This window comes from Syngnathus acus, chromosome 5, assembly GCF_901709675.1.
Source record: "Syngnathus acus chromosome 5, fSynAcu1.2, whole genome shotgun sequence".
In the NCBI taxonomy this organism is placed as follows: domain Eukaryota; kingdom Metazoa; phylum Chordata; class Actinopteri; order Syngnathiformes; family Syngnathidae; genus Syngnathus; species Syngnathus acus.
The window spans coordinates 210,829-233,227 of NC_051091.1; the positions used below are offsets into that span (position 1 = coordinate 210,829).

Genomic DNA, 22,399 nt, shown 5'->3' on the forward strand with positions numbered 1-22,399 from the left:
TATTAGCTGTGACTGATCAACACCAAATGTGCAGTAGGGAGAAGCCATGCAGGCATGCCAAAGACCAACTTGCTGGACAATGTACCACGTCTCATTTGAAGATTTTCAGCAACGGAGGAAGACTGTTGCTACTCCATGAGTAGGCCCAGACTTGTGGATGTTTTTTTGGAGCTTTTTGGCATTGGTCCAGCAATGTAGTCATGTCCCTCCCACGAGTAATCATGGGCCATCACAATAGATGGAAGAAAGCTCATTTGTGTCTTTCCTGTTTTGCCTTCAAACTATTCCCAAAGCTGACACTGATTCCGATCTTCTTAATTGGCACTCAACGTGAACTACCTACCGCCCCAAAAAGCACGTTGCTCGTAATGTATTTCACTGTAGTACGTACGTACGCTACTGCTAAAAGAAAAGGATTCCACAGTGGCTTCCTTTCTTGTGATTCTTTGGCATGACACTCGATTGAGGAGCTTACCGGAATTCCCCATGCAAGTTCTCCCCCGATGAAGACAGTCATACAGAAAAGGAAGTGCGTGTACTAATTACACCTGATGACTTTGGGGTCCAGAATTTGGGAATATGAGTCAATCAAATGTAAGAAAAGAAAGACAGCGAGCTCCCTGAACACAAAATGAAACGTGGACCCCACTGCAGGATTTAATAGTTCTCGAGCAAAACGCGGTCATCAGTAAGAAAAGCTTACAAAACATCAACGTGATCAATCAACAATCAGACTTGATTTGAAGGAAATGATTTCATTCAAAAACATCTCACATTATAGGCAATGTCAAGTAGTCAAATGAATCAGCAGAAAATGGGTGGAAGAAATCAAAAAGATCTCTGTTGTTAGTTTTCATTATTTTCTCATCAGGTTGTCTGAAGCCATGAGCAACAACAAACAACAAATCCATCTTGGAAATTTGAGTCTGCTCATATTTTTGCAGGAAAAAAACAACATTCATTGAGCTTTCTTATCATATGGCATTCCGTGAATACGTTTTAACATTCCTCATTATGAACAATGCGTAGGACAAGAGCATTTGACAAAACTTGCCATGTTTGACAAATAACCATGAACAAATCATCAAATGATGTTGATGCTTTATCTCATTAATAACAAGTCATATTATGAAGCATTAATATGCATACCTGAGCCACAACTCTTGTTTGGTGAAGAAGAAAAAAACATTCAAAAGACTCACAGAACAGTCTTTGGTGGCCATTCTCAGTTCCAATGAAAGGAGAGTTTTATCGAGAATGTATTTTTCTCGCTGGCCCTCCTAGCATTTTGACACAATATCGTCTGTCTTTAACCTGGAAACAAAGAAGGAAATGGCTGTGAGTCAGTCAGTCAGTCAGTCAGTCAGTCAGTCAGATGATCTTCATAATCATTTCAACAACGCAAAATTACATTGGTAGCTTTAATGCAGAGACAAAAGTCAATCTTTCCTTTCTTTCAAGGATATCTGCGCTGCATGTCGAAAAAGAAGAACTGAACTCGACGAGGGACAATGCTTGTCATATATTTCATTCTATAGTCTTATGTCATTGAAACATGGAGGTGTTGCATAAAAGATGTCTTTCCAAATGTCTGAAAAGGAATATCGTGAGCAATTAATCATCAATCACACATCTCCTTTTGAGCGGGATCCAATTGGTATCGAATGCGTCATCAGTACGCAAGAAGTTGCTGTCCTTCTCCTTCAAAAGTTTGGTGAGCCCTGCTTTGGCCAATGGAACCGCTTACTTTGCGCTGTTTGCTGAGGCAGAAGGTGCAGATGCTCCGGGGCTGTCCGGAGTCTCCGCTGGCCCTCAGACACGGAGACACGCCGTGAGGAGCGCCGTGAGGAGCGCCGCCGCCGCGAGGAGCGCCGCCGCCGCGAGGAGCGCCGCCGCCGCCACGGCCGTCCTCGTCCTTCTCGTCGTCGCCCACCACCTGCAGCACATTGGCCAGGTGCGAAATATAGCTGGACGCCAGGCGCAGTGTTTCGATTTTGGACAGCTTTCGGTCCACCGGTTCCGTAGGAATGAGCGTCCGTAATGCGCTGAAAGCCGTGTTGACGTTCTGAGTCCGGTGTCTCTCTCTGGCGTTGGCGACGTTTCGCTGCTCTACCACGACGACCCCGCCGATGCCGGTGCCCGGTGCTGCCCCCGCCGCCGCCGCGCAGCAGCCATAACCCTTGTCCGTGCTGCCTTCGCTCTCGCTGCGGTTCCCTTCGTCCTCGTCCGACGTCAGGCTCAAGTCAACGGAGAAGGCGAAGGAATGAGCCGACATCGGCCTGAGCATCGTGAAAGCCATCATTGGTGGCTGGCTGGCTGGCGCGCGATGACTGGAACACGGCTCTCTCTCTCTCTCTCTCTCGCTCTCTCGCTCTCTCTCGCTCTCTCGCTCTCTCTCGCTCTCTCGCTCTTTCCCCCCCTTCTTCCCATGCACTTCAACAGCTGCATGGAGACAGAAGCAAACAAGTACCCGGCCGCCAAATGTTTGCTCAGCCGCGCCGCGCCTGTTTTCACGTTTCATCAAGATAGATGGAGTTGTCGGAGGCAGGACGAGACGAGGAGCTGTCTTGGCTTGGCGGCGGGGTGGGTTGGTCTTGGCGGGGTGTGCTTTGCGTCGCGTCGCGTCGCTTTGCTTCACTTTGGGGGCCACGCTCGCCTCCATTAGGAAAATGAAGCTGATCTATGGAGGGAGCCCTTTGGAGTTTTCAGAAACAACAATGTTGGGAGCACGGCTTAGCTGCTGCAGTCAAAAACATTCGGCAATGCGGGTTAGCATATTTCGACAGAGACAGCTCAAAAACGGTCACGTGAGTGAAGATAATGGTTAGGGTGAGGTGAATAAACGCACTCTCCACCATCAAAAAATAGAACAACTCAAAGCGAATGAGCGACGCAGACGAGTACGGGAGCGCACAATTGTCAGAGGTGAGCTGTGGATTTTTCATTTGGGCTAATGGCTTAAGAGCCCAGGGTAAATAAACAGTCGGCAGATGCCAAAGGTGACCGCGTCTGAACTTTCTCGGTGGAAAGTGAACAAATGGCTTCCAGATTGAGTGCGTGCCGTGCCATCACAGCGCCACATGTCGGCCGGCCGCACATGAAAGCAGGCCATTGGTGGCCTCAGCGGTGGCCCCTGGCCTCCAGCTCAGCTGCACTAACAAGTGTGACCGACCTATGCGCAACCTGGGCTCATAAAGCGGGAGGGACACCGCCGTGTTTTGGCACATTCGGCCTGCCGGCAACACGACCCCGCTGCACTTTCTCTCCCTCGGTGCCTCCCGTCACGTCACACTTTGGAATCGTAAATACTTCACCCCCGCCCGCACACATAGTGACTTAGCGGAATGCCACGAAATGCCTGCTGAGGTGATTCCAGTCCTAATGAAGTGTCGCCATTTTGTACGGAGGCCCAGTCTGCACATACTAAGAAAGCCATCAGTGGAATCTGCAACGGATATTTTCCAAAGCCGCTCTTTTGTCACCTTTGAGTAGCCCTGTTTGCGCCAGCCAGCCAGGCAGCCGGCAAGCCAGCCGGCCGCTCTGCAATCCACTTTTTGGTGCTTCCCCAGAAACTGAAAGTCTGCTTCCTCCAAAGCCACCCGGGATGCCTGAGTGAAGGCTTTTGCTGATAAAGACTTTATCGCATTGCTGAAATGTACAAGTTGCTCATTGTCACGGCTGTCCGACACGCATTGAGGTCTGACGTTGCTCTAAAAAGTCTCATCCGCCGCCTGTTGTGGATGGACGCCGGCCGGGACAGTCGTATCCTCTCCTCTCCGTTGATTGGCAAACAGCCAGCCAGAAGCCAAAAAGGTGATCTGTTCCTTTGCCTGTGCACGCACATGAAAGGCTCAAGTCATTTTGGCAGTGTTTTCCCCATAGTACTTTCTTTCAGTCTATCCAGTACATTTACACTGAGTAACTTAGTACGTGCACTGTGTGTTGACTATCGTGTTTAAAATAGCTGTATGAGGTCTGTTGAGACGCATACTTCTTCTTTCCCCTGTGGCTGCTGAGGTCACTGAACGCTTGGTATAGCTAGGGCTTGCTTGGTCTGGACCAGCAAGCCCAGTTCTCACGACTCCTGACCCAGCATGCTTGATGCGCTCGCTCAGGCTGCGGCAGGCACTTTGGCCGGCCAGGTGTTCCCTCTGCTGGCAGGAAGGCGCAACCAACTACATAAACATCCTGCAAATATGGCTCAATAAAGAATCAGAAGAAAAAGAATCAAAGGAAAAAAATCTATCGATCTAGCTAGCTATCGAGCTATCTATCTGGCTAGCCTAGCTATCCGCTGATTTTTTATTTTTGGTAAACCATCAACCAGACAGATATTTCCTCATTCCATTTGATCACCTTTATTGTCTTCAGACCGAATAAAAGCACGGCAGAATATATTTGGTCTTTTGTTGGCAACAAAACAGTTGACGGCTTTGACAATCCAATAAGTCATAATAAATACAAATAAATAGTTGAATAAATTAATCCTTCCATTTTCGAGACTGCTTCTCCTCAGTAGGGCTCATTTAAGAGGCGTGTTTGTGGAATGCGGAAGGAAGAAGGAGTAAGCTACAGCCTCACAAAGGTGACCGACCGCTCGTTCAATGCGTCGCCCTGAATGGATCGCATACAAAACCAAATCATCTTTCACTGATGAAAACATGTTTGATGTGGAATTATTGTCTAATAAATAAATAAATAAACAAACGTACCATTTAAATCAAATCAAAATTCTCCCCATAGAATTGCGGACTAGTTTGAGCGCTTGCCCAATGTTATTGCATGTCGATATAAAAAGGATGCCCGCATGCGACGGAGGGAGGGAGGGCTGTCCGCGGGGGACGTTTCACAGTCAGTCAGTCAGTCAGTCAGTCAGTCAGTCAGTCAGTCAGCCAGCCAGCCAGCCAGCCAGCCAGCCAGCCAGCCAGCCAGCCAGCCAGCCAGCCAGTCAGTCAGTCGTCTGAGCCGCACTCATCCTCCGCTCGACGGCACGCCGACTCGTAGTGCTTGTTCAAGTAAGACTTGAGCGCAAAGCTTTTGCGGCAGCGTCGACACGAGTAGCGCTTGAAGGCCGAATGCGTCTGCATGTGGGCGCGCAGGTTGGAGCGGTCGGCAAAGGCTTTGCCGCAGTGGGCGCAGGCGAAGGGTTTCTCGCCCGTGTGGGAGCGCATGTGGCCCCGCAGGAGCCAGGGCCGGCTGAAGGCTTTGCCGCACAGCGAGCAGCCGTGCTTCAAGTCGTGGGTGAGCACGTGCATGGATAAGGCCGGCATGGACACGTACATTTTGTGGCAGGTGGGACACTTTCGGGCTTGCCGGCCGTCCAGGCTCCGATGCGTCTGCTTGTGCCTGCTCAGATTGGACGAGGTGGCGTAACATTTGCCGCACTCGCCGCACGCCCACCGGCGACCTCGGCTTTTGGATTTCGATCGGCGGCCCGCCGACCTTTCGCCCTCGCCGCCGTTTGATCCACGTCCCCGCTTAGGTTTCCGGCCGGAGCGTCCGTCAGAGCCCAGGAAGGCGCTCGCGTCCGACTCGGCCGAGGTGTCGGAGGCCGGGCTGCGTGGATCGTACTCGAGGTCGGAGAATTCGTCCCCGCTGCTGCCGCCGCCGCGTCCTTGAGCGTACAATGCCGCGGCTTTGGACAGCTTGGTGGTTTGCAGCACTGAAGGAATGATGTAATCATGGATGTAGCCTGGGGAAATTGGTGTCGGAAAGATATTTTATCCAGTGAAATAAATGCAGAGACAATTTGAGTCAAAAGGTAACACAGGAAGTGATTTGTGAGAAGCAGATTGAGCAGGCTTGGAGTATGAAATATGAAGGAGTCCTTGTCCCAATCAACAAGTGCTCTCCAAAAAGTCATGTGCTGACTTTGGCAAAAGATCCAGAGTTTAATCACAACGAGCCTCGCCGAGCCTCCGTTCTAGCAGTAGAAGCCCCACCCTGGCTAAATCACATCATTGGCAAGCTGTGATATTTTTTTAGCGGCTTCGTGACTATGCTAATGGAGCAACTGAGTGACAGGTGTTTTGGCAAAGGGGGGGGGGGGGGGGGAGGAGGCTCTTTATGTGCGGCGTGTATGAGGGGCACGGGGGGGTTCCGATCTTGACGGCAGGCCGTGGTTTTATCGAGCCCCCACCGCCATCAGCGCAAAACAAAGGCGAGCAGACAGCTGGCACCCTGAATCTATCTGGTGGACAAGTCATTCAACCAATGGAAAATCTCTCTCTTTCAATGGCCCTCCCTTCCTCCCTCCCTCCCTCCCTCAAAAATATAGCCGTGCTGTTCATCTCCCAAATATGAGCCATTCAAATCTGCTGCTGTTCATGTTGCATTTGATTGGATTACTTGTAGTAAGTACTGCAGTCTACGTATTTTGCCTCCTTCTCCATCACATATGGATTGTGTTGCTGCATACCTACTCCCTGTGGCTATCTAACATCCTGCACGATCAGATGGTGAGATGGAGGGAAGGGGGGATGGGAGGGAGGGAGGGAGGGAGGGAGGGAGGGGGTAAGAGGGGAGACTCAAGGGCATCTGCACCATTTCAGTTCCATTTCTATTTGGACGTGACAAGAGTTTGTGTTGGACTGTCTGCCTGATTCCCACGTACATACATTGGTATGTGTACTGAAGTACATAGCCCAGCATTTAAGAGCCATCATTTAGCTCAAGCCAAAGACAGCTGTTTGATCTAGTTTGCCTATTAATCTGACTGAGACAGGATGACCTGAATACTATTAGGCGTCCTGAGTTACAAAACAAGTCATGGGCTTTACAAAGCTGCCCGGAGAGGATTTGAGGCTCTTTCCCACACTGGTTTAGTAGCAAAAGCGAGGGGGGCACAAAAACAGCCGTGCCTCTCCAAATCAAACAGTTCCTACTACACCTGTACTCATAGAAAAGTGGAAAGAGAAACTCACCCTTTTCAGTCAAATGGAGCGCTAAGTTGGTCGCCGACTCTGTGATGCTATGTCTCACCGAGTACGAATCATTCCAGTGCTGCTCACTCTGTTGCTCCTGCTGCTGGTAGTTTGAAGGCGGGCAGTCGGGACCCTTGGGCTGCTTCACCAAAAAGGAGCGCGGCATTCCGAAAGAAAGAAAGAAAGAAAGAAAGAAAGAAAGAAAGAAAGAAAGAAAGAAAGAAAGAAAGAAAGAAAGAAAGAAAGAAAGAAAGAAAGAAAGAAAGAAAGAAAGAAAGAAAGAAAGAAAGAAAGAAAGAAAGAAAGAAAGAAAGAAAGAAAGAAAGAAAGAAAGAAAGAAAGAAAGAAAGAAAGAAAGAAAGAAAGAAAGAAAGAAAGAAAGAAAAAACGTGAAGTCTGCCAAGTTTGAGGTTGCTGCCCAAACGCTTAATATAGTGCAAAAAAAAAACACTTCAAATGCGTGACAAGCTCAGCTTTGTAGGAAAAGAAGAGGAAATGTGTTTAAAAAAAACAGCAGAAAGAGAGAAAGCCCAGACAGGATGGAGATAAAGATGGAAAGTGGTGCGGAGGAGACAGGGGCAGCGAGAGAGAGAGCGAGAGAGAGCGAGGGAGGGAGGGACAGAGCTTGCTGGGGGGGCGGAAGGCGGGTGGATGACGGGCAATAGATGCTCAACGAGCTGAGCTCAGCATTACTACATCCAGCCTTTCCTTTTAAATGTATGTTGTGCCCAAAGATCAGGTGGTAAGTCCGCGAAGGGAGCTACTTAGCATTAATCCATCAAATATCCCTAGGGACACACATCAAATTACCACCAGGCTTCTGTGCTCGCTCGCTCTCTCACGCGCGCGCGCGCTCGCTCGCGCACACGCTTATCACCTCCGCAAGCGTCTCCTCCCCCTTAAGTCCCCACCGAGTGGAGACAATAGTGGTGCAGGAGCATGTGGCTGACAGTACACCAAACATCTTGTCTGCCATTGTCTCTCAATGAAGTAGCTAAGACAGTTGGTAGCACAGCCAAGACCTTCCTGCAATCCACTCACTTGTCTATTGGAATCTGAAACTACAAATGACCCTTTCTTTTTTCCCCCCCTACACCGGCAGGGGCGTCCAACTCCTTTTTGCCGTGGGCCGCATCACAATCATAGTTTGCATTTTTTAACTTCATGGTTGTATCGCATTGGAGCTACTGTCTGGTCACAAAGGGCAGCGGGGAAAGAAAATCACTCGAGTGGACACGAATGAAGACTGTAAAGTAGCTTTTAGGAAAAAGTGCCTCTTTGAGCAAAGGCCAGCAGGAGAAGGTAAACTCTCTGACTCCAAACCACCTACTGCCTCTTCAGGCAAAGGCTAGGAGAAGGCAACGCTGACTCCAAATCCTCTTTAGCTAAAGGTTACCACATACTAAAAGCAGCCATGTGAGCACTAACAGACTTGCGTCCCGGCAGCTCGTTGCAGTCGCAACGTATTGTCTGCTGGGCAAGGTGCATCTGTGCTGCTTGTTGGGGGACTCCAAATGAGGGGCAGAAGCTTGATGCGGGGGCCGGGCCTCTCATCTTCACACCCTCTTTGTCTCCAGGCCATCTGCTGGCGCGTGCGTAACGTGATGGTTGCAAAGGCCATTCCATCACCTTGAAAGGAAGCCCACTATGGACCCACACATGCAAGATCAGGTGAAAGGAGCCAAGCCATTGATGTGAATCTTTAAGACATGAAGACCCAGCACCCAATGCATGACACTGAATTCATGTCAAAAGTAGGCGGAAGCAAGCAAAGACATAGTTCCATCACAGAGCGCAAAGGAGCCAACGGAGCCGGTCCAACTGGGTGAGCAGGATGCCACTCCTCTTCAAACTGGAAACGCACGCACGCACCTACTGTCGTCTGGAAATGGCGTTCTGCAGTCATCAGCTCTGACCTCCCATCAACGGACACCGTCTTCACGGCTCCACTTGTTCCTCTTGACATTGGAAGGCAGATCAAATTGCCCGCATTTTCGCAAAGCAAGCTACTCTCATCACGGAAGTGCAACATGTAAACCTCGTTCCTCTTTGGTGAATTGATAGGAGGGATGCCAGTCTAAAAGACGCACAAAAGCAAAAAGTGGCAACACAAGATGGCTGCTCCGGCTTCACCTGCAAAGGGCCCAATTGTTAGCTCCTATAGTGTCCGTTGGAGTACACAAGCTAGGCATCAAATTTGATGTCCAACAGCTAAGAATGACAAAAAGAAAAGATTGCATAACGGTATCACTTTGAGTCTGCTATACTTGGTCATGCATTTATTGGTTAAGGGAAGAATTGTCGCAACTCAGAGGTACCGCGGAAAAATGGCATTTTCATTTCATGGCTCTGCTCACTTTTGTCGTTTCGGACTTTTGTCAAGACTTTGCGACTTACACACATCACTCGACACACACTGTATTGTTGGCAACACGCCGCCGGTGATAGAAATGTGTCGTGGTCTGAGCTTTTATCATTTGCTTGGAAAATCACCATACGCAAAGTGCAAAAGTCATAACATTTAATTCAAACAAAGGTCCCTGTCACCCTGATTGAATGTTCCTGTTACAAAATAAACATCCAAAGCCATACATTGCTTAGTGGCAGGCAACTCAGAAAATGACAGGTGACTACTGCAGGGTGCACACACGCTCAGCCCAGAAACCCCCCAAAAAATAGAAAGAAACGTTTGCACAAGCCACTGTAAAGTGGCCATCTGGAAAAGTTACAAGCATATATATATATATATATATATATACTGTGTTGTCCGCAGCCGTAAGCCTCCCCTCCCCTCCCCTGTCCTGTCCTGTCCTGTCCTGTCCTGTCCCACAGCTTGCTCACAATGAGTCACCATCACAAAGCGTTCGTTATGACACACACAAGTCTTGCCGTGCACGTTGCCTAATAATAGACTGGCTTGAACCAGACATGCACCTCGGACCAACTCATTCACATCTTTGGGTTTGCACGATGTGGGGATTTTGTTCAAGACTCGTTTGGCTGATCAGACTAAGTGTGGTTTAGGATATGGGAATCTAGTTGGGAGCAAGAGCAAAAAAAGTCTGCTTTCTTATTTAAAAACAAAACTCGGAATGGGCTGAAACCACTGATGGAACCGCAGTACAGTGTAAGCTATGAACAATTTAGTATTGCAACAAATAATCAGTATGCCCCCCCCCCACACACACGTGCACACAAAAACAAACAAGCCAAATACACAGTATTTTGGGGATTGTAAACTCAAGGTCTTCCCTGTGGAGCAAAATGGCTAACTGGGCCAGGAAATCAGCTGTATTATGATGATTCCCGCTCTCGTTTGCAATCAATTGACAGTTGTGCTCTAGCCAGTGTTGAATTTGTGGAATGGAATTGGCTTGCCTGTGTGTCTGCTTCTTTGTGTAAGTGGATGAGCGCAAGCAAGGGACAAGGGCAGATGCATCAGTTGTACATTTGGCCTTCAGGTGGCTGGGAAAGCTTGTAGTTCTCTTTCATTGTCATGTGTTGTTTGAGCTCCGTGAGCACCATGCGCATCGTGTAAGTGTTTTTCCATCTGCACAAGCGGGGCAGGGCCTTAATGTCCACCTGCAAACAACAGCAAACCATGGACGGGTTAGGTAAGCCATCAGAAACGTTTGCTCAAAAGGACGGACGGACGAGAGGGTGGAGTCACACTGCAGACTGGCGTGTGCGGGTGACAATGGATACATGTACAGCTTGTACACACGCGTGCGCGCGCAGCACTAAACACCATAGCAAAAGCTGCATACTTACAACGCCATTCGATGTATGTACTCCCACCATGTTGATCTTGTGCAAAAAACGTACATGAGGAGGATGATCTGGGTATCTGGGTCCACATTCAATTTTCAGACAGTATATTCTGCCTTCATAGACGGTCTACAAACAAACAAAACTAGGGTCATAAGCTGCACTGATAACATTGAGGACTCGGACGGTGAGGTGAGAACATTCACAATTACCATGACGACAATTAGCAGTGTTGTACGGCTGTCTAAAATGTGAACAAACGCGCCCAAAACATAGCAAGGTAAGACGTTTCTTTATTCCTCAACACCACGCTTGGTTCAAACCCCAAACCTTGTTTATATTGATGCCATTTCGACAGTATCTAATGAACATGTTACCCGGCCGGGTGGGTGGGTCATTTGAGAAGCACTGCCATCAATCGAAATCAATGATACGGTAATACTTGCTGCAACCCGCACGCATGTGTGAAGTAAGTACGAAAGACAAGTCTCACCTTGGGGGGGCCGATGATGGTAGCATTCCATTGAGTGAGGGTCATATCGTCGTCGTTGACGAGGCCCCAACTCACCGTGCCGTCTCCCACTCCTTTCTGACCGTCATCCAGTTCTTCCAGCAGCCGGAAATTACGGGGAACTACCACATCTTCACACGCGCACACAAATACAGGTCTTACTTGTTATGCCAGACAATATACACCAAAGGAAGGGCTTGCGTTATTCACACAATGGTGAGCAAAAAGGATATGCGGCCATGATCAAAATCACACTGGGCATGTGACACATTTCAAAGCTGTACGTGCCAATAATAGTTGCGAACGTAAGGTCAAGATCAGGGTCGGTCGGTCGGTCACTCGCTCGCTCACTCACTCACTCACTCACTCTTATGTTGTTGTGTCGGACTATCCTCTCGCGGAAGGATTTCAGGTTTACTCGTTTTACAGTCAGCTTTAGACAAGTCCACCAACATCATTTGCCAGGAATCTTCCAATGAGTATCCATTCCAACGTGTTGAGAATACGAGTGAACTTTTTCCCCATTGCCGTGCTGTCGCAGACGTTTATTGCAATGCGAGGTTAACGCAGCATGAAATGAAGCGAACATTATGACGACTGTGACAGCGTTTAGCTGCGTTTACGGTTTTAAAAATGGCCTTATTCTCTGATCCGGCAAACCTCATAATGGCTCAAAGGTTGGCGGCCAGTTTGCTAGTAGCTAAGCTATCAAGTACCAATGCGGGCGGGTATCAAGCACAACGGCGAGAGTCCAAAGCATCTACACCTCACACTTCAGATTGTTAAGCTATCTTGTTGATACAAAAATAAAAAGCCTAACATCTCAAAGACAATAAAAAGACATTGGCTGTGCTATGGGAAAAGAAAAAGTGAGCCGCTTACTTGATCCGTGTGGACACGCCATCTTGGTCACAGTTTCTCGGTTGCGCGCACGTACGATGTTGAGTATGTTATGGAGCGAGCGAGCGCGCGCACGCGCGCGCCCGCCCGCCCAAACCAAACCAAAAAGTGTGCATGCACATTGTTTATTTGATCGTCTACCTTTCCGCCCTCGCTTCTACTTGCGTGCTTTATGTTTAAAAAGGTACGTTTTGTTTTGCTGTTGCTTAGTCTAAATGTCTACACTCATTAATATGTGGCTCATTCACTAACATTGAAATTAGAACCCAGATAGACTCCCCCCTCCCCAAGCAGGTAGACTGGGGAAACTTTTGTGGTATGCGAACGCCGCCTGCTGGACACAATTAGACAGCACCATGCGAAAATACAGACTGCCATAAATAATGTTTTACTTTGGACCGGTTGCCAGCCATTCGCGTCCACGTCTCCTGCCATGTTTTTGGAATGTGGCAGGAAACTGGATTCCCCCGGAGCAAAGCTACACAGGCACAGGGAGAACATGCAAACTCCGGAGGTGGAATCATCATACCCGCTTCCTCTGAACTGTGAGGCAGACATGTTAAGCAGTTCATCACAGTGCCTGTGTACATATATTTCTGTAGCACCATATTTTCAAATGTCATAGAGTCACACCTTTTCAATTGATTTTCATAATTATTCCATCAATGAACACCTTTGACATAGACACACATTTGCTTTATGTTTGCTCATATTTTTTAAAGTCACTAATAACAGCAGACATTTCTTGGCAAAATTAGGAAACAAGCCCTGAATGTGAAGACTGATATTGATGATATTGCTGTGTTTCTGAATAATGAACATTGAACAGGGCACAGGGTGTTTCCCTTTGACCTATCCCTCGCAACACCTCCCCCAGCTAGCTGGCAGGTCTCCATCCCCCAATTCAAGAAAAAGAGAGAATGTGTGTGTGTGTGTGGGGGGGGGGGGGTCGCATGAATGGGTTAGTGTTTTTCCCAGGGACATGACTGCAGAGTGTTTTTCCTGACTGACAGGCACGGTCTTTCATGCACTGCTTTTCCACATTTGCCACTCATTTTCTCCGTAACTCTGCTGTGAATGCAGGCCTGTACTGTGAGACGTACACTCAGACGCACAGACTATTAAATTTCTCACTCAATGACTTAACGGAAATATTGGGTAAATGTGATTTTTGTTCAAATTACACTCTGCCTCTTCATTTTGGGGATGATGAAGCTGATATGGACATAGCATCAAGACCAAAACAATAGCATTCATTAGACTGAATTAGCAAAATACCCTTGAACAACATTCATACCACATTATTTGATTGAATTAAATGAATGCAGCAGCTTAATCTACACACACTGCACCACGCAATGCATTCTGAGAAGCAAATTGTAATTTTTTTTCCAAACAATGTATTTACAGTTGACCCCGCTATTCACAGGAAATTAGGTCCAGGCAGAATATCACAAATCTGCATATAAATGGAGGAAGGGCGCATTTTTTGCACTATTCCTTCCTTCCTTCCTTCCTTCCTTCCTTCCTTCCTTCCTTCCTTCCTTCCTTCCTTCCTTCCTTCCTTCCTTCCTTCCTTCCTTCCTTCCTTCCTTCCTTCCGATCTGGTAACACTTAATTTGTGTATCTCAAAGCTACTAGCTATCAAAAACCATAAATAAAGGATGACAACTATTTGACACTCAGTGTTTTCTTACAACCATCAAAGCTTTTTATTCAACGACGTCGCATGTGTTTACTGTCGTCGAGTCGGCCAGAAGGTGACCGGAAATCACCAGTGTTTTTTTGATTTGAAACCGGCAACTCTGCTGCGTTCAGTGACTGTTGGAATATGTAGCTTTTCAGTCGTGGCGTCGATTGGATTCTGGATTTGTCTTCCACTTCTAGTTGATGCATTGACTTCAAATAAAGAAAAAGAAAGATACTGACTCGGTCACAAGGCATAAAGGGAAGAAATACATCGTTTTTGCATGATAGGTTGAGCGGAGGACAAGCTCGGTGTTACAAAGAACAAGCGGCACTGAACGGAGCCAAATGTGCCCCCCTTTGCGAAAGCCTCTTTTAACTAACAACTCCGAGCAAAGTCGGCGGCGCTGTTTACAGTTGGAAGCGTTTGCCTACTCCATGTGGGTGGTGGGGGTGAACCGAGACGATGTGGAAGCTGACACTAATCTTTCATTTTAGGAGCAAGTGAAACGGCACCTTTAAGCCTCAAGGGATAGATGCGCCTTTTTGCACGATTGGATTGTTGTGAAGAAATTCGCAAGTCCAAACTGGTCGCGAGTGGAATTTGTGAGCTCCGAATTTCGATGGATTACGTTCACCGGCCGGCTTCGCATAGGTTAGATATTGGAACGGTCAACTTCATCACGCCGCAACAAGGGCTGAGTGGTCAGTCACGCATCATTTGCACGCGTAAAGGTGAGTTGGTAGTGAACCTGGCTTGCGCACACATGAACCTTGAAGTTCATCTCTCGCTCTCAACCTTTTCCCTACGTGCACGTTGAATGGTATCGCTGCACTCAAATATCTTCTCGCAGCTTCATTTGTAAAACGCTGGCCCGAACCTCCGATTCAAAGTTTCAAACATGTACGAAGAATCGTCCGTCCGTTCGTCCGGACGCCGTAAAAGGGTCCGTCGAGTATAGATAGCCCGCGGTAGCAAAAATTTGCCAGCACCGTTTTTTTTTGGAGTCGGCTAAGTTTACTTCCCGAGCCCACAGGCGGAGTTTAACTTTGAAATGGTGTGTTTCAAAACCTGTATGCCATTGTGGTGACATCATTGGTTATTCATTCAGAACGCGGCGCCCACCCCCCCGACTTGTCTGTATTTGTATTTATAAAGCACCTTTTAGTCAGTGCACGGGAATGCAGGGAACCCCGTCTAATTTGTTAACAAGTAAATAATGACTTGGGGAGTAGTGAGAGTTCTAAATGCCAGTGGTGAGGAGGCATGCAGGGCAGGGCAGGGCAGGAGAGGCTCCATGTAACGTCCGTCCGTGTGTGTTGAAAGTTGAGCCACTGCGGTATAAATCTCTCTTCTCTCCTGAGTAGTATCACCCATTGCCAGGCACCTTCACACGGTGCAGTGTCTTCCTAAAACCTCAGCCATCTGTTACCATGGCCTCCCTCATGGAATTGGTGGCTTAGTGTAAAGCGCCAAATGGGATGGAATACGACGCTATCCCATCAATGGTGATCATTTCCTTGGCTTTGCTAAACTGCTTTCATTTGTGTCTACATCTGGCGCCACGTCGCGCATAGTTGGGCGACTTGCTCGTTATAGTGACATCTTTTCTACATAGTAGATTCGTTAAAAATGTCCACCGTCACGGCATCAGTTTTATCTGTCAGACATAGTCAATATTTGATCGAAAATGTGTACATGGGTCAGTATGGATACACAAAGAGATGAATAATATAAAGAAATGAAACAACGCTTGGTGTTGGGATGAGATTTCTTGTTCCTACTAAGCTCACGTATTTCACACCGTCAACAGATGGCTTGGAGTCAAGCGATAGGAAATCAAGCAATTGTGCTTCTGGTTTTTGTTGGGCTGCTGGGAGCACGTGGTGTGTCATCCTTGCCCATCTTCCAAACAAACAAACACACACACACACACACACACAGGTGTAGCGCTGTCATGACGGTGTAATGAGCAAGCGAAGAGATGTCGAGGACACACAAAGGTGCTACTCTTTCATTGCGCAAGTGTTGAATTGCCATTATGAGCTGGCTACACTTATTCCTCCTTTGAATGAAAACAAATCTTCCATGATGCTGCTTCAAATTAGCGCAAAAATGATGCATGATCGTAAGTGAAATAACTTGAGACAGGAATTTGTGACCATTCGTAATGCTTCAGGGGCAATGCCAAAGTGCTCATTTTAAAGCCCCCTGTGAAGAAGAATACGTATCAAACGCTTTGAGCCAACACAGACGACGAACGAGGCTGTTTGATCAAACGGGAATGAATTGAACAAACCAGAGCCCAGTCTTACGCTCTTGTGCTCTAATATCAAGCAGTGTAACGTGCCGCACGCTCGCTCGTTCGCTGTTTGATGAACTGTTTGATGAACTGTTTGATGAACTGTTTGATGATGTTCACCTTCCCTGGACAGACAATCTGTTATGTGGAACCACATGCAAGAGAAGTGCAGTACCGAGACACATTGGAATAGTTTGATTTTTGACAGCGTGCGGCGACAAGCGATGTATTTCGAAATGTCGCAATGTGGGAACTGCCCTGCCCTGCCCTGCCCTGCCCTGCCCGGCCCTGCCCGGCCCTGCCCGGCCCCCCGCTGGGCTGTTCTCCTCTGCTACCATGGCCAGATTAAATACTCAATTTAATTATGTGGCCAAGCATTAAGTCACTAACCTTATCAGTATGGTCTGCCTACTTAATGTGAGCCAACGCATGCAATCAGATTATGGACAATATGCTGCTGCTGCTGCTGCTACCAGAAGTGCAGCCAGTCAGTCCATTTCAAACTAAAATCATAGTCCTTGATTGAAAAGATGACTTGGAGACAAGAGACTGGCCATGTCGTGTAAGGCAGATGTCGGCCCGGTGGGGCGCCCGCCATCTTTTGGGCCATTATTTGAATGATCAGTTCCAAAACAAATTCCTAATGTGGATCATTTGCAATTGACTCCTACGGCGCCTTATGTACACAATAGGTCAATTGGTGTCATAACAGCAGCTGTTAAATGTCGGCGGTGGACCGAGGTAAGCTCGGGACGCGTTTTCACGATTATTTCTCGAGCCGAATGACCTCGTCCGTAGTCGACACTTTCTGGCTTTGTGTACCTTTCTTGGTATTTACACTAACAGCACTCGATAGATATGTGCTTGTTTTAGGCTGCGTAGCATTCCACAAGTGTAGCGTGACGTACTCGCGTGGTTCCCTGTGCGCTTGTTGTCCTTTCTCGGCCGGCCGGCCGGCCGGCCGGCTTAATCCCCTCCCCCATGAGTTGGTTTTATATAAAGCAGCGAGGTGGAATAATGGCAAAACACGAGTGCCTGGAAGTGGCTTTTACAAAAGAGCTTTTGTCTATCCCGTGCCACCATTTGAATAGCCAAGAAGCACATACCTAAGTCGGTTTCACATACGTACGTACGTACGTACGATCCATTGCTTGGTGAACCTGACGCAACCATTGCTGCTCCTCTGCCTACTTTGCATATTACACCGGCACTTGTGAGGAGTTTACTTTTCATTTGGTTTTGGTCTGTTCCATGTGGTCGTTGCATGTATCCACAGAGGGTGGCGAGGTCCTTTTGTTACGTTCCCGTGGTTGGAGAGAAGGCTGTTCTTATGGAGTAACCAACCGGAGAGCAGCGTTTGGAGATGGGGAGGGAAGGGGGGGGGGGTGCTGAGAGGTGAAGGCATTCTTCTGGGAGAATGTGCCTTTCTTTCCATGGACTTGACATGTTAATCCACGTACTCACCTTCGCTTGGTCTTGTCATTTTTCAAATCCCCCCAAAAAAGAACCCTAACAGATGATTCCAAAAAATCTTTCGTTTTAGCTCTAAAATGGCAAATGTTACAAGATTCTGTCATTTCCAGTCTGCCCCTGATTTAAAGCGATTCCAAAATATCCACATACAGTAAGTATATTGGCCACCGTGAGTTTTCATGGACTCTTGAAAAGCAGGATTGTATGAGGACTTTTCTACGGACAGCTTGTCGCGAAATGACGACAAAGAAATGGAAGCGCCGCTTCATCGGAAAGAGCAGCCGAAATGGAGTCTCTCGGGGCAAAAGCGGCTGGGAAAAAGGGGGTTGCTATGTAACGCCCCGTGTGAATGTGAAGGCATGTCCAAAGTTCAGGACCCCGGCCGGCCGGCCGGCTCAGCGCTGCCAGCAGCTAGCGTACAAGCGTAGCACAGTGTTCTACACTCTGGGATACGGACGGGAAGCCAGCCGGCGACGTGCCCTTTCAAATGATGCACGGAGCAATAAAAGGGAGGGACAAAGAAGCAAAAAAGACATCGAAGGACTTCATGAGCAGGGGAGCAACGGCGCTCGTTCGGACAACAATACTCCACACCGTTGTATCGTGCGTGGTCCGTATGGCACGTCGGCAAAATCCATCATTTGAAATGACTTCAATGGTTGTGGAGTCTGCCATCGAGCAGCAATAGCACAACTCAGACAGCAGACCTGTTCCTCTCCAATCAAAGCAGTCATTCGGTGAAGGCAACAGCTCAAGGCTACAGCTGGGCTGATAAGCAAAGCCACAACACCGCACTGGATTGCTGTGAGAGCAGAAAAAGACCACAAAATCCAAGAGAGAGCCTGGAAGGAATCCAAAATAGCAATCTGATGGCCAATTTGGAGGTTGCAGCACACAACAAAAGAATAGCCAAAAAAGGCAACATTTCAAGATGGTGAGTCTTTTTGGAATCATGGCGAAAAACAGTGGCAACTGAATGCTGGCAATACACCTGGAGAAAAAGAAAGAAAGAAAGAAAGAAAGAAAGAAAGAAAGAAAGAAAGAAAGAAAGAAAGAAAGAAAGAAAGAAAGAAAGAAAGAAAGAAAGAAAGAGAAAGAAAGAAAGAAAGAAAGAAAGAGAAAGGACGGACGGACGGATAGGAGCAGCTTGCCAAACGATACAAAGAATCAATCCCCCATGAGCTGATGCCTTTGCGCTCACGTTTGTGTGACATTTTGCACAAGTGCGGGAGCTATGCTGAGCCTGTTCAAAGTCGACACTGTCCTTCTGCTTTAACAATGCTACTCCACTGCAATCATGTTTTCCTTTAGGTTTGGAAAGGGCCCACTTTTGGGTCGAAGGAAGGAGCAAGGCCACTCGCGTCATCCAGGAGCAACGACACAGTCGTGGCACATTGGCTTGAGTGTGGTGTAAAGTCCACTCCCCGCCTCGCCCCGCCTGGCGGCCCGGCCGTCCCCTTGGCCCAAACCACATCCCAGCGGCAGCTATTTAAAGCGGCGGCGGCGGCGGCTGCATGTCGTAGCAGTAGCCACACAAACAGACGCCTCCCCCCATCTCATGTCTGCTGAGGCTTTTCTCTCTTTTCATATTGCCCTCAGCTCAGCTTACCTTCTTCATCCCTTTGCCAATGATTGTGTTGTTTTTCGACGCTGATACACAAACAAAGCCGTGTTGCTCACGATACTCACCATACTTGCGTTCTTAAGTTGAATCTTTCCGTCCAACTTCTCTGTCAGGTCAGGCTCCTCCCTCTCTCTCCACTTGATGGCAAAGAACGTCTATGGAACCGATTGTGTTATTCAATGTTTTCCAACTTCTCCGAAGCGTTAAAGGATACGCGTCTATCTCGGCGGCAAGACAAGGTGACTTTCCCGGAGCGGGCAATATTATCGATCACATTGTGTCCGCTTGTCGGCCAGGAACTCCAAATTTGACATTGGGACATTTTCATTTTTCTTGTTGTTTTCAAAGTCACCTTGTTTGTCTCGCTCGCTTCCGTGATAGCGAGCGTGCTGGAACGAGAGTCAAACCAAATTCATCAACCTCATTCAAATGGGTTGGTTGCAAGCTTCAGAATATGGGATCTTTGAATCTTCTGATGTGGGAATAGCAGTTTTGGAGCAATATCCATCGGAACAGTCCAAGCCTGCCTGCGGTGTGCTTGTCTGACCTTTGACACGGTGAAATGGAATCCACATTCAATAAATAGACAGACGTGTGACCAAGTAGGCCAATTGATTTCAAGCAGAACCCTCATTGGGATGGGATGGGATGGGAGGAATGGGAGGAATGGGAGGAATGGGAGGAATGGTCAAGCTGTGAAGCAAACATGCTAACTAGCCATCGTGCCGTGCCGTGCCGTGCCATCAACTACTGAATGAGCGTTGAAAGAGAGCAGCCTCCCTCCCTCCCTCCCTCCCTCTGTTACTGGCCATACTGCTGTGAGCTTAGATGAGTCATAAATCACGCTTATGATATGTTCCACCTCCCCCTTTGCTTTTTTTTAATCAGATGTGCATCTGGCCTGGCTTGGATTGGTTTCTCTGGGAATAGATTTAGAGCATCACGTGATGCATCTAGGACGACGGACAGCTGAGGTGCCGCGTTGTTGTTATTATTCCCCTCTGGTGCATAGCGTGATCAGACAAATGGATTTGGAATGGATGTGTGTGTGAAAGTGAGAACCCAGACTTTGACATTGTGCCACAGTGGCACAATAACAACTGGAGTTTTGAGTTGAATCAGAAAACAACAACCCCCCCCTATCCCGTGCGACATTTGTCAGAGCAAACGTTCTTGCTAGTGTTGCTCATCAAGCAACTCATTAATAATTCCCGCCTTGTGGCCAGATGGAAGCGGAGTGCAGCCTGACCTCCGAGGTCAGGTCACTTAGACTTCAATGCGCTTGATGCTTTGGGTGAATTCAGAGCAGAGGCAGTAGCCAGTAGCTGCTCTCGCAGTACAAACACACTGCTTGTGTGTGTGTTTGTGTGTGCATAATGAGTAGTGGAACGCTGACCCTGGTGCTGTCTGGGATCCAATGGGCTTATTCGAGTGGATACATTGGATTTGATTGGAGATACGGAAAGACAAACAGGGCAAATTAAAAATGTAGGCCAGCCATATCGTACCTTTTCACTGAAAACGAATGTGGTATGAAGCTGAAGCTGGAACGCGCTTTGATGGCGGACTCCAATGTAGCGCGAGTGATTTCATTTCCAATGACTGTGCCGCTTGTTTCAAATGAAAGCCTTTTGGTTTGTCCAACCTGTTATTTTAGGACAGCGCTGCAGCTGAAAATAATCTCCAAAGTATGATGAACAGCTAGCGAAAACACGACAAGGAGCACACCACAAAATGTCACGCGGTATGGTATCCCCGCCGCGCCAGGACGTTTGTGCCACGGCTAAAACGTGTCATCTTCCCCAAAAATATTGGGCTCCAAAAAAAACCAAATCTCATTTTCAAAAGCCCCATTTCGATGTCAACACTCGTGACTGACTGCCTATCAGAGACACCTTTATCTGCATGTTTTGACTTTCAGTTGACATCTTCAGCCAAAGTCGAGAAGGCAAAGCTCGACTCTGATTGGCTGTGGACTTTTGGTGGCCTCGCTTACCTGCTCGGGGTCAGCTGATGAAAGCGCTTTTGCGCCCATGCTTCTTTGCTACTTTCTCTTTCGTTTCAAATTGTGAGTCATGTTTGGCGCCCGCCGCAAGCGACAGTTGCCTGACAAAGGCAGTCCAAAGCATTGTGCCGAGTCCAGCCCTCCGGGTCAGAGCAGGTTTGTCGTGGGACGTGACTCACACATTCAGACAGTGGCTGGCGCTGTTCTCATGCCGCATTAAGCTGATAGGTAGCTCGCTCTAGTTATCACACAGTTCAATTGGATTAGGGGACACGCATTGTGAACTTTCACAGATTGTATCCTCGGAGACAGAACGAGCGCGCTTTGCAACCTGGCTGGCTGGCTGGCTGGCTCAAGCACTGGAGATGCCTGGCCATTCTAAAATGGATCTTGCAAGCCATCAATAGCAGCAGCGCTGGGGGAAACGTTTACATCCTTCATTTACTGTTTGATATTCTTTCTGCCTAAGAAGGACTGTGACAAATGAGCGCTTCCATTTGCGAGTCGTGTCTCGTGTCCATAGGTGGCCCTTTCCGTATGCTAGGCTGGCTGGCCAAAGTCAGCCAGACAAGGTCAAAGGTTGTGTTTGCATCATTTGCCCACTGAAGCTGGCATCCAAGTACCCAGGCAGGCAGGCAGGCAGGCAGGCAGGCAGGCAGGCAGGCAGGCAGGCAGGCAGCCACGCAGGCAGCCACGCAGGCAGCCACGCAGGCAGCCACGCAGGCAGCCACGCAGGCAGGCGGCCACGCAGGCAGCCACGCAGGCAGCCATGCAGGCAGCCACGCAGGCAGGCAGGCAGGCAGGCAGGCAGGCGGCCACGCAGGCAGGCAGGCAGCCATGCAGGCAGCCACGCAGGCAGCCACGCAGGCGGCCACGCAGGCAGCCACGCAGGCGGCCACGCAGGCGGCCACGCAGGCGGCCACGCAGGCAGCCACGCAGGCAGCCACGCAGGCAGCCACGCAGGCAGCCACGCAGGCAGCCACGCAGGCAGGCCTGTAATCATTCCATGACGATGCCTCAGACTCGTGTTGGGCTAGATGATGTCTATTCTTTCTCAAATATCATCACAACGGCCTTCTCGTATTGACCAACTTGAAAGTGGAAGTTAGTTAGGGTGAGCAAAATTTGAATGGGAAGAAGCATCCCAGTGCCTGCAAGTTTTTACAAGTATTGAGTCCCAAAAGTGTATAGCATTTTTTTTTTTTT

At 48.4% G+C, this 22,399-nt stretch overlaps 4 protein-coding genes across 6 annotated transcripts in view; 1 reads left to right on the plus strand and 3 right to left on the minus strand.

The window, feature by feature from the left end:
• Window positions 1-645: 645 nt before the first annotated feature.
• On the minus strand, window positions 646-21,850 carry LOC119122855 (transcription factor 15-like). Of its 2 annotated transcripts, XM_037251481.1 has the most exons (3): window positions 21,525-21,849; window positions 1,748-2,316; window positions 646-1,314 (listed from the first exon to the last, which is right to left on the minus strand). In XM_037251481.1, the coding sequence occupies exons 1-3, from the start codon at window positions 21,592-21,594 to the stop codon at window positions 1,249-1,251; spliced, it is 705 nt and encodes a 234-aa protein (XP_037107376.1). In that variant the 5' UTR covers window positions 21,595-21,849; the 3' UTR covers window positions 646-1,248. The 2 variants fall into 2 exon arrangements, with proteins under 2 accessions (XP_037107376.1, XP_037107375.1); XM_037251480.1 differs by having other exon boundaries at window positions 646-2,316; window positions 21,525-21,850.
• Window positions 4,343-7,167, minus strand: LOC119122853 (transcriptional repressor scratch 1-like). The gene is made up of 2 exons (XM_037251479.1): window positions 6,924-7,167; window positions 4,343-5,692 (listed from the first exon to the last, which is right to left on the minus strand). The coding sequence occupies exons 1-2, from the start codon at window positions 7,087-7,089 to the stop codon at window positions 4,953-4,955; spliced, it is 906 nt and encodes a 301-aa protein (XP_037107374.1). The 5' UTR covers window positions 7,090-7,167; the 3' UTR covers window positions 4,343-4,952.
• Window positions 9,163-12,222, minus strand: ube2v1 (ubiquitin-conjugating enzyme E2 variant 1). Its single transcript, XM_037251484.1, has 4 exons — window positions 12,085-12,222; window positions 11,185-11,333; window positions 10,695-10,820; window positions 9,163-10,505 (listed from the first exon to the last, which is right to left on the minus strand). Exons 1-4 carry the CDS (start codon window positions 12,104-12,106, stop codon window positions 10,362-10,364), a joined length of 441 nt encoding a protein of 146 aa, XP_037107379.1. The 5' UTR covers window positions 12,107-12,222; the 3' UTR covers window positions 9,163-10,361.
• plxnb1b (plexin b1b) overlaps window positions 14,017-22,399 on the plus strand; it is a 28,811-nt gene continuing 20,428 nt past the window's right edge. For both annotated transcript variants that reach the window (XM_037251468.1, XM_037251469.1), the window contains exon 1: window positions 14,017-14,523. The gene's annotated coding sequence lies outside the window, so the exon portion shown is untranslated. The remainder of the gene's footprint in view (window positions 14,524-22,399) is intronic.

Excerpts from the sequence above, each read along its gene's own strand:
- LOC119122853 (XM_037251479.1), bottom strand. The coding sequence starts at position 7,089 with ATGCCGCGCTCCTTTTTGGTGAAGCAGCCCAAGGGTCCCGACTGCCCG. Across the intron at positions 5,693-6,923 it reads GCTCCATTTGACTGAAAAGG|GCTACATCCATGATTACATC; the intron begins GTGAGTTTCTCT and ends CAATTTCCCCAG.
- LOC119122855 (XM_037251480.1), bottom strand. The coding sequence starts at position 21,594 with ATGGCTTGCAAGATCCATTTTAGAATGGCCAGGCATCTCCAGTGCTTG. Across the intron at positions 2,317-21,524 it reads CCAGCCAGCCAGCCAGCCAG|CCAGCCAGCCACCAATGATG; the intron begins GTTGCAAAGCGC and ends ATCGCGCGCCAG.
- ube2v1 (XM_037251484.1), bottom strand. The coding sequence starts at position 12,106 with ATGGCGTGTCCACACGGATCAA. Across the intron at positions 10,821-11,184 it reads CCATCATCGGCCCCCCCAAG|ACCGTCTATGAAGGCAGAAT; the intron begins GTGAGACTTGTC and ends GTTTGTTTGTAG. Across the intron at positions 10,506-10,694 it reads TACATACATCGAATGGCGTT|GTGGACATTAAGGCCCTGCC; the intron begins GTAAGTATGCAG and ends TGTTGTTTGCAG.